Source organism: Geotrypetes seraphini, chromosome 2 (assembly GCF_902459505.1).
Source record: "Geotrypetes seraphini chromosome 2, aGeoSer1.1, whole genome shotgun sequence".
Taxonomy (NCBI): Eukaryota; Metazoa; Chordata; class Amphibia; order Gymnophiona; family Dermophiidae; genus Geotrypetes; species Geotrypetes seraphini.
This window is the reverse complement of record NC_047085.1, coordinates 467,744,286-467,762,840: the sequence shown is the minus strand read 5'-3', so window position 1 is coordinate 467,762,840 and position 18,555 is coordinate 467,744,286. Positions and strand designations below refer to the sequence as shown.

At 40.2% G+C, this 18,555-nt stretch overlaps 1 protein-coding gene across 6 annotated transcripts in view; it reads left to right on the top strand.

Moving 5' to 3' along the window:
• RBM33 (RNA binding motif protein 33) overlaps positions 1 to 18,555 on the top strand; it is a 406,831-nt gene that overhangs the window by 223,084 nt on the left and 165,192 nt on the right. For all 6 annotated transcript variants that reach the window (XR_004538179.1, XR_004538180.1, XM_033931618.1 and 3 more), the window contains exon 14: positions 620 to 910. Coding sequence is in view for 4 of the 6 variants with exons in the window: in XM_033931618.1 (XP_033787509.1) it covers positions 620 to 910 (291 nt within the window). In the remaining 2 variants the exon portion in view is untranslated. The remainder of the gene's footprint in view (positions 1 to 619; positions 911 to 18,555) is intronic.

Genomic DNA, 18,555 nt, shown 5'->3' with positions numbered 1-18,555 from the left:
GTGGCTTTTTGGGTTCCACCTTGCTTTTTACGTTTCTAGTGACACTGGTTTTCTTTATATTTGGTTAATGACAGAGCAGACTTGGCTTCGTCGGGGAGTTCTCTGTGCCCCTCCTGCTGCCTTTTCCTGTTGTAGTGGTTGTCAGCTTCTTTGGTATGAACTGAGGAGCAAGGGCACAGTACAGAGATAGGAAAGGCAGAGTCCAAAAATGTAGACAATGCTTTCTACACAAACTTACGAGTAGAAGTGAATAGCTCACTGGTTCAAAACTCTGTAACTTTGAGTGTTCCCCTAATCTTTGTAAATCTTGATACAGTAAAAAATTGATCCACTCAGGATTTTATAGACTTCAATCATATCTCCCCTCAGCCGTCTCTTTTCCAAGCTGAAGAGCCCTAATCTCTTTAGACTTCCTCATATGAGAGAAGTTCCATCCCCTTATCTACTAGAAAGATTATTGAGATAAGAACCTAATTTTCCCATTTGCTTCTTTGGTGTTCACAGTGCTGCTTAACTATTAAACCACCCTGTCAGCCTTAAGTAATAGCAAAATGCTATAACTTATTAGTATTTCACAGTACTGTTCAAAAAGTTTTAACTTTTTATATTTTTCTGACAGAGCACGCCAGTACAGAATATTGTTAAACGTCCAAATCAACAACAACAACAGCCATCTCTTCCAAGAAATAGTAACTTGCGCGAGTTACCCATTGCACCATCCCACATGATGGAACTCAACAAGAAAAGTCAAAGATTAACCCCTGCTGCTCAAGTGAAACCCATTACTAGTGTAGTACCTCCTTCAAGGACTACAGCAAGTGTAAAAAACCTGCAGATGAGACCTCAAATGAAAGTAAGAGCAGTTAACCCAACAAGCCATCTTAAAGTGGAAGTAAAAACGGAACCAGAGGTAAGCTTTTTTTGTGTAAGAAGTAGAGAAATATTGAGTGCATTTTGAAACATTGTCAGTATTCACACAGCTCTGCTTAAGCATTGCATTGTAAATGATCCATTACAAAAAAAATTGCACTTAGCAGTTTAGATCTCTGATCAAATTTTTAAGGCACTAAATGTGTAGAAAAATACATAATCAAGACCATCTCTAGGATTCAGTGCTTGAAGTTAATGTTAAAGCACATAGACAGAAATGTTCTCTGTTTTTAAACACACCATGCAATTATCCATTGTGCCCTTCCTGTAAATGTCAAAAGTAAATACTGCACCCTTTCCTTTCTGTGAAAAAAATGTTTTGTGAGACAGGACAGGAACCTTTGACTCTGACTCATTGGAGTGGTTAGTTATTTTAGTGGCCTAAGAACCTAGGAAACTGTGAGTATGGACAAGTTACTTAGCCCTGTATTGCCCCAGGTACAAAATAAATGTCTGTATATAATATGTGAATAATATTGATTAAACATGGACAAAACAGAGTTGATGTTTGTTGGAAGAAGTGGAGTTGTAGCCCGAATCATTGTGTATGTTAGGGATGACACTACCTGTGAGGAAAGAAATGACTGTTGTTCTGGAAAAGCAGTTTGTATGTTTTGTCTTATTGAGATATTCTGTTGTATGACCTTGTATTGTTTAAAAATTCAATAAAGAAATTGAACTAAAAAAGAATGTTAGGAATTATCAGGAAAGGAATGGATAACAAAGATGAAAATGTTATAATGCCCTTGCATTACTCTATGGTACGGCTGCACCTCGAATACTGTATGCAGTTCTGGTCGCCATATCTCAAAGAAGATATAGCAGAATTAGAAAAGGTACAGATAAGGGCAATGGAAATGATAAAAGGGATGGGACGAATTCCCTATGAGGAACGTCTAAAGCGGCTAGGGCTCATCAGCTTGGAGAAGAGAGAGCTCAGGGATGATATGATAGAGATCTATAAAATACTGAGTGGAGTAGAAAAGGTAGATTTGAATCGCTTGTTTACTCTTTCCAAAAATACTAGGACTAGGGCATGTGATGAAGCAACTAAGTAGTAAATTTAAAGCAAACTGGAGAAAAAATATCTTCACACGATGTGTAATTAAACTCTGGAATTCATTTCCGGAGAATGTGGTGAGATTAATTAGCTTAGTGGAGTTTAATAAAGGTTTGGATAAATTCCTAAAAAGGAAGTTCACAGGCCATTATTGAGATGGTTTGGGGAAATCCACTACTTATTCCTAAAATAAGTAGCATAAAATCTGTTTTATTACTTGGGATCTAGCTAGGTACTTGGGACCTGGGTTTACCACTGTTGGTAACAGGATACTAGGCTTGATGGACCTTCAGTCTGACCCAGTATGGCAATTCCTATGTTCTTACGAGAACTGCTATGTGGAAAAGAAAAAGTCGACATGCTAAATGAATACTACACAGAAGAAAAGTGTGGAAAAGGACCTCGTTTGGCTGACAAAGATGTATATGGGATATTATACCGTTCTCAGAAGAAAGTGTTTATGAACAACTGCAAAAACTAAAAGTGGACAAAGCCATGGGACCAGACAAAATCCATCCTAGGGCATCGAGGGAACTTGGGATAGGTTCTATTGAAGATTTATTTAATAGGTTCCATGGGATTGATTAAGAGCAAATGTGGTCTCTCTTTACAAAAGTGGTAACAGAGAAGAAGTTCGAAATAAAGGCCGGTTGGAAAGATTATGGAAGCTCTGCTGAAGAAAAGAATAGTAAACTACCTAGAATCCACCAGGTTACAAGATCCAAGACAACATGGTTTCACCAAAGAGAAATTGTGCCAAACAAATATGATTGATTGTCTTTGATTGGTGACAAGAGAATTGGATAGATATAGTTTTCCTGTATTTCAGCAAAGCCTTTGACAGGGTTTCTCATAGGAGGCTCATCAATAAACTTAGCAGGCTGAAGTTAGGAGCCAAAGTGGTGACCTGGATTAGAAACTTGTTGACTAACAGATAACAGAGAGTGGTGGTAAATGGAATTGGCTTAGAGGACAGAAAGGTGAGTAGTGGCGTGCCTCAGGGATCAGTACTGGGACCTGTTCTGCTCAGTGTATTTGTGAGTGATATTTCTAAAGGATAAGAACATAAGAATAGCCTTACTGGGTCAGACCAATGATCCATCAAGCCCAGTAGCCCGTTCTCACAGTGGTCAAAACCCAAGGAGTAGCAATATTCTATGCTACCAATACAGGGCTAGCAGTGGCTTCCCCCATGTCTTTCTCAATAACAGACCATGGTATTTTCATTCAGGAACTTGTCCAAACCTTTCTTAAAACCAGCTAGGCTATCCGCTCTTACCACATCTTCTGGCAACGCGTTCCAGAGCTTAACTATTCTCCGAGTGAAAAAAATTCCTCCTATTGGTTTTAAAAGTATTTCCCTATAACTTCGAGTGTCCCCTAGTCTTTGTAATTTTTGATGGAGTGAAAAATCGATTCACTTGTACCCATTCTACTCCACTCAGGATTTTGTAGACTTCAATCAATCTTCCCTCAGCCGTCTCTTTTCCAAGCTGAAGAACCCTAACTGTTTTAATCTTTCCTCATACGAGAGAAGTTCTATCCCCTTTACCATCTTGGGCGCTCTTCTTTGAACCTTTTCTAATGCCACTATATTAGAAGGAAAAGTGTGTCTTTTTGCAAATGACACAAAGATTTGCAACAGACTGGACATACTGAAGGGAATAGAAAACATGAGAAGAGATCTGCGAAAGTTAGAAGAATGGTCCAAAGCTTGGCATTTAAAATTTAATGCGAAGAGGTGCAGTAATGCACTTGGGGAGTAAAAATCCAAAGCAGCTGTATATGCTAGGGGGTAAGAAGCTGATATGCATGGATTGAGAGAGGGGCATGATGGTGTCAGATGATCTCAAGGCTGCAAAACCGTGTGACAAAGAAGTGGCCATAGCTAGAAGGATGCTGTACTACATAGAGAGAGGAATTGCCAGCAAAAAAAATGAGATGATAATGCCGCCATACAAGTCATTGGTGAGGCCCTATGTGGAATATTGTTTGGCTCTGGAGGCCATATCTTGCTAAGGATGTAAGAAGATTTGAAGTGGTCCAGAGGAAGGTGAAGAAAATAGAGATTGTGCCAAGAGATGTATGAGTAGAGATTTGATTACCTGACTATGTATACCCTAGAGGAAAGAATGGATAGAGGAGATATAATAAATGTTTAAATACTTGAAGGATATTAATCTACAAACAAATCTTTTCCAGAGACGTAGAAGTGGTAAAATTAGATAACATATGAGGTTGTAGGGTGATAGACTTAGAAGTAAAGTCAGGAAGTACTTTTCCCTGGAGAGGATGGTGGATGCCTGGAATGCCTTCCCTGTAGAGATGGTGGAGGCAAACACAGCGACTCTCCCACCTGTGTGGGACAAATACAAAGGATCTTTAAATAGAAAGAGGATCATATTGACATAAAACTTGACATATCAACAATTATAACTTCATTTTATGCGCAGGAGCAGTGCCTAAATCGAATCTCCAGCAGGGGGAAAGCAAAGCTGATGCTGGGCAGACTTATATGGCCTGTGTCAAGTATATGGCAAGACAGATCGGAATGGGCTGGAGTCAGCTTTGATGGTGACTCAAGCAATGGGGCAGTGTAGCTGTATGTGGTAAGACAGATCAAGAGCAAATATGCGTATCTTATACCACATTCATATCATCTGAGTACAAGTCTTGCATATCTCAGAGGAGGGGAAGACATCTTATAGGGGAACTTAGAAAATAAAATAAATAATTACTAGATTGTTGGTTCAACATTGCCTTAATAATGATTGCCATTATTGAGCAGACTGGATCATGCAGGTCTTTATCTGCCATCATTTACTGTGTTACTATGTTAAAGGAGAGCATATCACCCTGGTGAAGTAGAAAATAATCCTGTTACTAGAACCTGCCCATCAGGGAATTCTGTATCCTCTCATACTGAGGATGTGTCTCCAGGGGCTTCTTCCCAAGAGGGGAAGGGTTAGGACACCTGTTGTAGTTGGTGATTTGATCATTACGCATGTAGATAGCTGGGTGGTTGGTGGACATGAGGCTAATCTGGTCACTTGCTTGCCTGGTGCAGAAATGATAGACCTCGTGCTTGACCCTGATAAGATTTTAAACAATGCTGGGGAGAAGCCAGCTGTCTTGGAATATGTGGATACCAATGACATGGTAAAATGTAGAATGGAGGTTTTGAAAGCCAAATATAGGCTCCTAGGTAGAAAGCTGAAATCCAGAACCTCCAGGGTAGCATTTTTGAAATGCTCCCCATTCCACTTTCAGGACCCAAGAGGCAGGCAGAGGTTTGAAGTCTTATTGCGTGGTTGAGGTATGTACAGGATGGAACCAGACTGCTGGTGCTAAACTTTAAAGAGGGGAGAGAGCAGCCTGTAAATTAAATTGTTGGGGAGGTTGCTGACTGTCACCCAAGAGCATATGATTCACTGTGGAGTATCCTTGAATGATACTATTGAAGCAGGACATTTAGAGAATCCAAATAGAAAGATTTCAACAATGGTGAAAGAAAACTAGGAGTGTTTAAGGCAGTGGTTCTCAACTCTGTCCTGGGGACCCCCCAGCCAGTCTGGTTTTCAAGATATCCCTAATGAATATGCATGAGAGAGATTTGCATACCTGTCACTTCATTATATGCAGATCTCTCTCATGCATATTCATTAGAGATATCTTTAAAACCCAACTGGCGGTGGGAGGGGGGTCCCCAGGACAGGGTTGAGAACCACTGGTTTAAGGGAAGAATACTATAAAGGATGCAAATTATCCCTGTCAACTTATAAACAGTTTGTTGATTCAGGGAAACAACACAATTTGAAGTGTCTGTATACAAATGCTAGAAGCCTAAAATATAAGATGGGAGAGTTAAAATATAAAGCACTAAATGAAACGGTAGATATAATTGGCATCTCAGAGTCCTGATGGAAGGAGGACAATCAACAGGACACTGTGTCATTAAGGTACAAATTATTTCAGTGATAGAACGGATCAAATTGGATTTGGGTTGTGCTATATATTAGAGAGAATTGAGTTAAAATAAATGTTCTACATAAAACACATTGTGAAATCCTGGTAGAGCAGTACTACTGTCTGCCAGGACAGAACAGACAAACAGATGAAGAATTTTTTTTTTTTAAATTAGAAAAGCTGGCAAATTGAGCAAAGGGGCCCCTACTCCATCCTCATCCTCTTTGATCTATCTGAAGCTTTTGGCACGGTAGATCACTGCCTTCTCAATGATGCACTATCCTCACTTGGGTTTCAGGGTTCTGATGTTTTTCTTCCAGTCTTTCCCATTGCACTTTCAGCATATCGGTCAGGGTACCTCAGGGCTCTTGGACCACTATTGAAAGGCTTACGCAGTGCTGTACATTTAACATTCAAAAGACGATCCCTGCTCAGAAGAGTTTACAGTCTAATTTTCATAGACTGGACATTTCAGGGTTGGGAAGTTTCTAGCACAAGGAATGATATGATGAGTATAGGTATCCGATAACGAGTGGGAGTTAAGAGTTGAAAGCAGCTTCAAAAAGTGGGCTTTTAGCTTGGATTTGAATACTGCTAGAGACTGAGCATAATGTATTGACTCTGGCAACCTGTTGTGGGCATACGGTGTGGCAAGAAAGAAGGGACGGAGTCTGGAGTTGGCAGTGGAGGAGAAGGGCACAGATAAGAGGGACTTACCCGATGGAGTTTGGGGGGGGGAGGGAGGGGGAGCATTGGGGGAAACCTGTGAGGAAAGATATTGAGGGGCTACAGAGTGAATGCACTAGTAAGTCAATAAGAAGAGTTTGAACTGTATTTGGAAACAGATGGGGAGCCAGTGAAGTGACTTGAGGAGAGGGATAATGTGAACGTGGTAGCTCTTGCAGAATATGAGTCGTGCAGTAGCATTTTGAACGGATTGAAGAGGGAGAGATGGTTGAGCGGAAGACCTGAGAGAAGTACATTGTAGTCCCTATAACAGACTCCGGAAGAGCGTTCCAGTTTTCTACCACTCTCTGGGTGAAGAAGAATTTGTTTGTACGGAATCTATCCCCTTTCAACTTTAGAGAGTGTTAGAGTCTGCTGAAGGAGAATTTATCCATTTGTAGTCCTTCTGCTTGAGGCTTACATAGGGAAAATGCTTGAGTACCTGATTGTTAAACTGCTTAGATAACCTTGATAGGCGGTATATAAAATCCTAATAAACTTGAAACTTGAATGACTGCAGAGCTCGGTGGCTGACTCCACCCCCTTCTAGGTTGATATTATGTTTCTCCCTAGCTCTGGGAAAGGAATAATAGGGGATTGACTGTGTTTCTGTGCCCTCCCTGGCTGAATCCCTGGCTGTGACATCACCTGCCTTTTCTCTTTTCTTTCTTTCTGTCCCCAACTAGGGCTTTTAGCAGGGTATACAGGCTTTATTTTACAGATTGCAGGTTTGAGGGCTGTACTTTGGACTGGGTTAGCAGTCTTTCTAACCGTGACAGGTGACCTCTGCTTCTGTGATCCTGAAGAACAACACTCTGCATGACTGTCTGCAATTTTGAGACTCTCCTGGCAGAAGTAATTTCCACCAAGAAGCCAGCTTTGAGCAATAGATCACTGTGGAAGGCTTCCTATAAGGGCTCATACAGAGCCCTGCTGATTCCTTCTAAGATTTTATTAAGATTCCAAAATGAAAAAGAGTCTCGAATCGGCAGCCATAGTCTCAGAGCACCCTTCAAGAACTGACTATGCCTGAGTGGGCCGCTAGGGAAGCTCACTTCTCTTTGTCCTGAAAGCATGATAGCCCTGTTAATTGAATCCCTTGTCAAGGCCATCTTGGAGGAACGCCAGCACCGGATGTTACTGCCAATCTCTTATCAAAGCCCTCTTGGAGGAACGACAGCACCAACGAGATTGGGGCGTTGCCCGGCTCTAACTTTTCTTTGCTGCACCAACTCTGAAACGTCTCCCATGTCTTAGTATATATGAATATAAGAATAGCCTTACTGGATGAAACCAATGGTCCATCTAGCCCAGTATCCCATCTTCACGGAGGTCAATCCTAGTCACAAGTACCTGGCAAAAGCCGAAATAGTAGCAGTAATCCACGGCCAGCAGTTGCTTCTCCCACGTCTGTTACATTACATTAACATTTGTATACCGCATAATCTATTCAGTTCCATGCAGTTCACAGTTTAAGAAGCTGAGACAATCTCAGGAATTACATAAAGTAACAGGTAATTACCGTGTCCTTCTTCATGTACGGCGACCAGTGCTGGATGCAGTACTCCAAGTGAGGGCGCACAATGGTCCGGTACAGCGGTATGATAACCTTTTCTGATCTGTTTGTGATCCCCTTCTTTATCATTCCTAGCATTCTGTTCGCCCTTTTCGCCGCCACTGCACATTGTGTGATTGGCTTCATCGACTTGTCGATCATAACTCCCAAGTCTCTTTCCTGGGAAGTCTCTCCAAGTACCGCCCCGGACATCCTGTATTCGTGCATGAGATTTTTGTTACCGACATGCATCACTTTACAATTATCCACGTTGAACCTCATCTGCCATGTCGATGCCCATTCCTCGAGCCTGATTATGTCACGTTGCAGATCTTCACAATCCCCCTGTGTCTTCACTACTCTGAATAACTTTGAATCGTCCGCAAATTTAATCACCTCACTCGTCATACCAATGTCCAGATCGTTTATAAAGATGTTGAAGAGCATGGGTCCAAGCACCGAGCCCAGCGGCACCGCACTGGTGACGCTCTTCCAGTCCGAGTATTGTCCATTTACCCCCACTCTCTGTTTCCTATGCTCCAGCCAGTTTTTAATCCACGTGAATATTTCACCCTCGATTCCATGGCTCGCAATTTTCCAAAGTAGTCGTTCATACGGAACCTTGTCAAACGCCTTCTGAAAATCCAGATATACAGTGTTGACCATGTCACCCTTGTCTATCTGCCTGTTTACTCTCTCAAAGTGCAGCAAGTCTGTCAAATAAGATCTGCCTTTGCTGAAACTATGCTGACAGGTTGTTCACCCTCTCCAAGGTAGGGAGAACGAGAAGGCACTCTCTAAAATTGAAAGGGGATAGATTCCGTATGAATATAAGGAAGTTCTTCTTCACCCAGAGAGTGGTAGAAAACTGGAACGCTCTTCCGGAGTCTGTCACAGGGGAAAACACCCTCCAGAGATTCAAGATGAAATTAGTCAAGTTCCTGCTGAACCAGAACATACACAAGTAGGGCTAGTCTCAGTTAGGACACTGGTCTTTGCCCAGAGGGCCGCCGCGTGAGTGGACTGCTGGGCACGATGGACCACTGGTCTGACCCAACAGCAGTAATTCTTATGTTCTTATCCATTTTTCATTTATAGCACTCATTTGGCTTATCAAATACCGAAGCTTTCAAATGGTTACAGTTAAAGCAAGTGATTCAGAAAGGAATCCCAGAATGGTGAACATTAATAGATCAGCATAGCTTGCCATTTTTATGTTTCCAAGTGGAGTTTCAAGGTCCTTGGTATAAACTAATTTGTGAATACTCACCCAAAAAGTCAAAAACAGATTATATTACATTTGGAGTTTGGGGATACAATTTAATATCTCAGTAGCTCAGTGGCCACTTCTTTGGAAGCGTAGAGTGCAATTTACGGCATCAGCATCTATGAGACAAACTATATTTTTTGATGTATAGAGTTGCTTGGACCCAGTGAGACTGCAGAAAATAGATAAAACACTGTCTAATAGATATTGGCATTGTCATGTAGAAGTGGAAACTCTGGATCATCTTTTATTTCACTGTCCCTTAATATTGGCCTTTTGGAAGTCTATTTGGAAAAAGATAATTTTTATTCTTGAAGTCCCCATACCGCTATCCTATGGAGTAATTTTGTTTGGAACTTCACTTATGACAAAGAGTCCACTTAAAAAATATAAGGATAATCTTCTCCTTATTATGACTGGAGTTCCCTTACAATTGATTGAGGAATTGGAAAAATTGAGACAGATTAAATTTACCTTTCTGTTTATATTACTGGTATGAGAAAATATTAGCAGAAGAAAAAGGTGATTTCAGGAAATTTAAGAAGACTTGGGGCTCTTTTTACTAAGCTGCACTAGCGTTTTTAGTGCGTGCTAAAGCTTAGCGTGCGCTAACCCCGCCCTACACAAAAAATACTAATACCAGCTCTGTGGAGGCATTAGCGGGTAGCACGCGCTAAAACCGCTAGCACAGCTTAGTAAAAGGAGCCCTTGGAGTCCATTGGAAATTTACATAAAAGATCTTTAAAACAATTTATGTACATGTCCATGTCAGTTTGGAAACTTAATACACATCCAGGAATAGGGAGGGAGGGGATGGGAAGGGGGCTTCTTTATTCTTGTTTCATGTAAAGATTATAAGTGCTTTTATGGAATTATTGTTAATGTTATTTTCTTTCATGCATTATTGTATGATGTTCTTAAAGAAATTAATAAAATGTTGAAACAGAATCCCCAAATGCATTACTCTGCATTTCTTTGCATTGAATTTTAGTTGCCAGACATTAGACTATTCCTCTAACTTTTGCAGATTCTTTTTCATATTTTCCACTCCCTCTTCGGTGTCTACTCTGTTACAAATCTTGGTATCATCTGCAAAAAGGCACACTTTTCCTTCTAACCCTTCAGCAATGTCACTCACAAATATATTGAACAGGATCGACCCCCAGCATCAAACCCTGAGGTACTCCACTACTCACCTTTCCTTCCTCCGAGCAACTTCTTTAACCACCACCCTCTGGCGTCTGTCTGAAAACCAGTTCACCACTTTGGGTCCTAACTTCAGCCCTTCAAGTTTGTTCAAGAACCTCCTATGAGGAACCGTATCAAAGGCTTTTCTGAAATCTAAGTAAATTACATCTAACATATGTCCTCGATTCAGTTCTCTGGTCATCCAATCAAAAAATTCAATCAGGTTCGTTTTAAAAATGACCCTGGCTTCTATTGGAAGCCAGTGCAGTTTCTGATGGAAAGAAGTAATGTAATCTGATTTTTTTCTGGTTAAAAATTAACCTGACAGCTGTATTCTGAATTAGTCGTAGTCTGTGCAGGTTACTCTTGAGACCGGCATCAACAGCAATTTATGGACTTTTCCTCCAGGAACTTGTCCAAATCTTTTTTTTTTTAAATCAGCTGCATTAACCACTCTTACCACATCCTCTGGCAACACATTCCAGAGCTAAACTATTCTCTGAGTGAAAAAATATTTCCTCCTGTTGATTTTAAAAATATTTCTCTGCAACTTTGAGTGTCCCCCTAGTCTTTGTAAATCTTCCTTTCTGAGCACACTACCAAGACCTTCATCCATACTCTCATCACCTCTCGCCTTGACTACTGCAACCTGCTTCTCACTGGCCTTCTGCTAAACCATTTCTCTTCCCTTCAGTCTAATCAGCACTCTGCTGCATGCCTCATATTCCGCCAAAGTCACTATGCCCACATTACCCCCCTCCTCAAGTCACTTCATTGACTCCCTATCCATTTCTGCATACAGTTCAAACTCCTCTTATTGACCTACAAGTGTATTCACTCTGCTGCTCCTCATAACCTCTCCTGTCTCCCTTCTACCCACACTATCCCCCCCCCCCCCCCGGGTACTCCGCTCATCAGAGAAATCTCTCTTGTCTGTACCCTTCTCCTCTACAGTCAACCTCAGACTCCATCCCTTCTATGAAGGGCATTCAATAATTTACCTGAGTATGAAAGAAAGTAGCAATCATGTTGAAACAAGTCTGTGCATGATGTGACATCTCTCAAGATTACTCATGCACATTTGCGGCTCAGTGTAAGTCTAACTTTGCAAGAGACAGGATGTCAGGAGAGTTCTCGTTCAAATCAAGTAAGAAACTGCTAGATGTAGAGCACAGTTCAATGATAAAATTTCTCACAAAAGATTTGAAAAAGCCAAAGAGATCCATGAATGCATGATTACAGTTTATGGTGAGTCTGCCCTATCATCCTACAAAGTAAAATTTTGGAGCATGTAGTTTAATTGGGTTAGAGAGTCCATTGAAGATGACCCTCACTGGATGGCCTGTGGAAGCAACTTCCGCAGAAATGTGCAAGAAAGTCGATGATTTAATTTTGTCAGACAGATGAATTAAGGTTTGCTGAATAGCTGAAGAAATGGGCATCTTGGAAGATACAGTTTGGAAAATAATTCATGAAGAGTTGGGCATGTCCAAGGTTAGTGCAAGATGGGTTCTAATAATGAAACAATCAACACGAAGACTAGAACGGATCTGGAAAAAATCAAACGATAAGACTGACAGGAACAACTGGAGATCAAACGTAAAAGAATATAAACAACTGATAAAAGAAAAAAGGAAAACATTCTACTCATCCATAATACAAATATCCAACACAAGTCCAAAAGGAATTAACACTCACGAATTGTTCAATCTAGTTAAAAATCTATTCGACACCACACGCCACAGACGATCCACGCTCGACAACAAACTCCCAACAGCAGACGATCTAGCACAACACTTTGACTCAAAAATTGTGAACCTAAGGAACAACTGCCCAACAAACAACACGGATGAACAGCAAATAGCCAACCTACATGAAAATGAAACACCAGTTGACATGTTTTGGAACTCCTTTCAGGACCCAGAATGGAATAACTTCACAAAACTCTATCACAAATACACTAAATCAAACTGCATCCTAGACCCCTGTCCTCCCAACATAATGAAAGCAGCCCCATTAGACTTTAAAATAACACTATGGACTCACATATCTAACAATTTCAAAAACGGAAAATTCCCATCAAAAAATGGTCACATCATAATCACCCCAATTCCAAAAAATCACAAACTACCTCTAACATCAGCAACTAACTATAGACCAGTAGCATCCATCCCATTTTTCGTAAAAATAATGGAAGGTTTAGTACAAATCCAACTGATGAACTACCTAGATAAGGTCTCGCTGTTACATGAAACCCAATCAGGCTTCAGACCGCTGTTTAGCACGGAGACGGTGATTGCAGCGATCCTAGATTACATACGCAACCTATTCAGCAAAGGCCACAAAGCCTTAGTCATGCAATTCGACATGAGCTCGGCCTTCGACTTGGTAGACCACGAAAAATTACTACAATGCCTAGACGCAATTGGCATCGGAGGCGAGGTGCTGGACTGGTTTCGAGGATTCCTTACGACCCGCACCTATCAAGTGCGCTCCAATTGTAACCTCTCCAAAATATGGAGAAATCCATCAGGCGTTCCACAGGGGTCCCCACTATCCCCACTACTCTTCAACGTCTACATTGCTTCACTGGGTACGCAGCTGACACAGCGAGGTGTAAAAGTATTTAGTTATGCAGACGACTTCACAATCATTATCCCGTTTAATACATCGCCCTCCGAAAACACCCCAACAGCAACTGAAGCACTAAACATGATGGAACAATGGACCACAGACTTCAAACTGAAGCTCAATTCAGAGAAAACTAAATTCTTTATAGCCTCGCCACAGGCACATAACACGACAAAATCACTACACATTAACAATCTTAACTACCCTATTCAACCAACGATGAAGATCCTGGGAGTAATGCTGGACCAAGGTCTAACCATGAAAGACCATATAAACTCCCTAATCAAAAAAGGGTTTTTCACCCTCTGGAAACTTAGGTCTATTAAGGCTTACTTCCACACTTCAGCCTTCAGAATTCTAGTACAATCCCTTATACTAAGCCACCTGGATTATTGCAACATCACCCATCTGACAATCCCCCAGAAGCAAATGCAAAGACTACAACTCATACAAAACGCAGCAGTCAGGATGATTTTTGGGTTGAAGAAGTACGACCACATAACCCCTTCCTACAGACTCCTACACTGGCTGCCGATGAAGGCACGCACGAAGTTCAAGCTAGGATGTCTCTGTTTCAAGGTACTAAACGGTCTAGCCCCTAAATACATCACAGACCTCTTCTCATTCCCAACCAACAGACATGAAAGAAAAACACACCTGAAATTTGTCTCCCCACCGGCTAGAGGGTGTAAATATAAGAGATACCATCAACAACTGTTATCGTACCAAGCAGCCACATGGGGCAAAGACTTAGAAAAACTAATTGCACATACAACCAACTATGGTGAATTTAGGAAACACCTAAAAACATACCTGTTCTTGAAATACTTAGATAACGAACCAGAACATCAGCCCCCTTTATAATACCACAACATACCCAAATCATTAAATTATAAACCCAACCCAATCACCAACCATGAACACTATATTCAATTTAAGGAACATTTCTAATCATATGTAAGCAGCACGGCACACAAACTGCTGTTAATATTTATTAATGTTGGAACTACCAGATGTACAATGTTATACCCTTTAATCCGCTGTATGTACAGTCTCTCTTTATTGTAACTACAGTTTATCTATATTGTAACTACAGTTTCTCTATATTGTAAACCACTTCTCTTTATTGTAAACCGCCTAGAAGTCGCAAGATAGTTGGCGGTATATAAAATAAAGTTATTATTATTATTATTATTATTATTATATCAGAAGACCAACGAGGCTCCAGTGCTGTCTGGAGAACTTGGAGATGCTCCTTGAAGACCAAGTGAATTTTTTTCATCGTTTAGTGACAGGAGATCAGACTTGGGTCTATCACAGAGATCTTGAGTCAATGCAGTGGAAGCACAAATCATCCCCCATCTCCAAAAAAGTTCAAGACAGAAAAATCCTCATACCATGTCATGATAACTGTCTTCTGAGATGATGAAGGGCTTTTACTGGAGTTCATGCCACACAAGACGACCATAACTGGGGAGAGTTATGCTAACACAATGATCGCTTTATGCCAACACAAAGATCGCTTTGTGGAAGTCAATCAAGGAGAAAAGATGAGGAAAACATGAGGAAAACTTACACAGACGTGCTGCTTCTTTACAACAATGTGTCGGTGCACATGTCACAACAATCTTAGGCTGCCATCTGAGAATGTGGGTTTCAGCAGCTGAACCATCCACCCTACAGTCCTGAGCCTGGCTCCCTCGGATTATTTCCTGTTCCGAATTTTGAAGAAATCTCTCCGTGAACAGTGGTTTTCAAGTGATGAAGCTATGACATCCTGGCTTGTAGGTCAAACACAGGAATTCTTTTCATAGGGGTCAAAATCATTGCAGGAAAAGTGGATGAAATGTATGGAGCTATCAGCGGCCTATTTTGAATAATGAAACAAACATTTTTGAAAACTCTTCTTTCTTGCTGAGGTAGATAATACCTCTCGTACCTTGCTGGAATATACTGTCTGACTCAATACATCAGGCTCCGTCCCTGGCAGTATTCAAATCCAGACTCAAAGACCATTTCTTTGAAGATGCTTTCAATTCCAAACTCTATCCCATCTTTTAAGCACCAGTATCTGTCTTATCATTCCCTCTATAATTCCCTCACCTGAGCAAAGTGTATTGATGCACCTTCTTGCCCATTTTGTCTGTCGTGACTAGATTGTAAGCTCTTTTGAGCAGGGACTCTTTTCTGTGTTTTGATGTACAGTGCTGCGTATGTCTGGTTGCACTATAGAAATGATTAGTAGTAGTAGTAGTAGTAGTAGCTTAGGCGAAACTAGTTAGCTATTTGCATAGCAGTCTTTATATCTCTGCTAACCAAACTCTAGTTCCCAGATATTCAGTGCTATCCCATATCTCGATTCTGGCACTGAATGTCTTGGTGGGGGGGGGGAGGGTTACCTATGGTGACCAGTATTTTAAAAAATGCTGACCATTGCAGGTTTAACTTTTGTTTTGTTCTTCAGATATTTCAGCCTTGTGCAAAGAGACTTTTTTTCTTAAAAATAATAGAAAAAGCCATTAGCCTTGCAATTAAAGTATTGACTAGCCAGTCTTTTTCTGAAGATGAATATTTTTTGGTGCCTGATTTTAAGTTGGTATATGCTTTTGTTACTTTGACAATTTTTTATGCATAAAATAAAATACATAAATATAGATTGTATTACAGAGGAAACCAATTATGCCCAAATACAGTTATTAAAGCATTAGGGGTTCCTTTTACAAAGCCGCGTTAGTGATTCCCCTGGAGTGAATGCACCGAAGCCCTTTTTATTCCTATGGACTTTGGTTCATTTGCCATAAGAAAATTGCTACTGTAGCTTTTTAAAAGGGGCCTTAAATAACATGTTGACCATTTTCATTTACCTACCTACAGAGAAAAGTTTATTTCATAAGAACATAAGAAGTTGCCTCCACTGGTTCAGACCAGAGGTCCATCGCGCCCAGCGGTCCGCTCCCGCGGCGGCCCATCAGGTCTGTGACCTGTGAAGTGGTTTCTGACCACTTCTGTAACCTAACTCTAGTTCTATCTGTACCCCTCAATCCCCTTATCCTCCAGGAACTTATCCAAACCTTCCTTGAACCCCTGTACTGTGCTCTGGCCTATCACATCCTCCAGAAGCGCGTTCCATGTGTCCACCACCCTCTGGGTAAAAAAGAACTTCCTAGCATTTGTTCTAAACCTGTCCCCTTTCAATTTCTCCGAGTGACCCCTAGTACTTGTGGTTCCCCACAGTCTGAAGAATCTATCCCTGTCTACCCTCTCTATGCCCTTTAGGATTTTGAAGGTTTCTATCACACAAGCAAACATATTCTGGTACCACTTTCTTAGGGTACAATAATTTTACACAATGTTATTGCCTACATTAACTGCAAAGCTACATTTTACTTTAGAGTTTAATGAAAATAATGTTGTATATTTTTCTCAATCAAGTTCACATACCTCCTGAAATCTATTAAGGGTCCATGGACCTCAGGTTAATAACCCTGCTCTAAAATGATAGGTTGGTTTGAAGAGAGCGCAGATGGGTATGACAGGAGATAAAGGAATATGAGAAAAAAGTATATAAGATCAAAGATGAACGAGAGATAGCAAAGGATTAGAAAAAATAATAAAAAATATCCAGGAACACATAAGTGACCATTAAAAAAATGAATTAAATAAAAATGATTCAAAATCTAAATAAATATATGCAAATTTGCAGCAGAATTGTCAGAGTTTTCAAAAACTGTTGAATTTTCTGACTTTTCTTACAGAATCTCCCCTTTAGCTGCCAGAAAAGTTATGAGCTTTGGATTTAAAACTGAAGTAATAAAAGCATTCATCTATTACTATTAATATTCCAGAACAGCAATTCACAACATTTTGATTCTGATGTCAGTGCCATGGTTCAAGGTCAGCCAGATGGACTGGCACTGTTCATTATAATCAATTATTGTGTGACAAATGAGTTTGAGATCAAGCTTAAAATTCTGTAAGAAAAATCAATAGTTCTAATCAGACCTTTCAGGTCCCTTACCATCCTACCTTTGTTAGTGTGTCAGAAAAGAGCAAGATAAAACCTTTGTGACATTAGGGTGCCACATTGTCACGGTTTGGTTGTTTAAAACATATTTAATGTTTAATGTTTATTCTTTAATTAATTGGTTATAGAAACTTTTGAAGGAGCAGCAGATTAAACCTTTTTCAGTAATGATACATTTTAATGCATTTTTGGGGGTAATTTTTTTTAGAAAGAAATCATTGAAGTCTCTCAATATTACTAAAAAAAATAACAACAAAAAGCTCATGCAACTATGTGTGTTCCTATTATGATGTTATTCAGTCCCTTTGCTTCATTAGAGTAATATTTTCACTAGAAAACATTTACCCTTTTTCCAGTACGATTTGCTCATAATTGTATTAATCTGGTACATATACCGAAATATTTTTTAGGTAGGAGAACATGTCATTTCCTTCAGATTCTTTGGGTTTCCAACTCTGTCTTTGGTTCCATGTGCCTTCGTTTATTAACTTGTCTGGGGGTATGTTTTTGTCCTATTTTATAATCTATCACAGCTACATTTTTCAGCCAAGAATTGTGTGCCAGGGCTTTATCTAGAACCCTATTTTCATGGACCCTATATCTGTTTCTTAAGCATTACCAGTGAACAATGGAACAAAGCTCCACATCCACCCCTCTCCGTCACCTCTAAGGGGGACTTAGACATTATCTCTACAGCATCCCCAGCCTCTGCCAACCCAGTGAACTGAAATCCTGATCTGGGAGTTAGGAAGAATAGATCTTCTACATTGCACTGTTCTGTATTTCCACTGAGCAGCCAGGCCAGCCCATTTTTCTTGGGTTATTTATTGATTGATTGATTTTTATTGATTGATTTGACAGCTACAACTCATATAATCTATTTTAGGATAGTCTTTCAAACTTGGAGCCAGAAATGCCTTCATTCCCAGGTGACATGCAAACAGATTATAAGAAAAGTAATTTTGAGACGAATCAAGTATAAAATACTTGTAGTTTTTAAATTAAGCCTATAGTTCTCATTTACACTATTAAAGCTGTGGAGTAAAGTGCCCCTATACTTCTGTTTGTATTTCAAACTGATTATATTTTTTGTGATGTGTAAAATCCATTATTCTTTAGCACTCTCCAGACCAGTAGAGGTTAACTTTACGAATGGGTATATATCTAATCATGACCAGCAGGTGGAGACTGAAAACAAAACTTTGGGA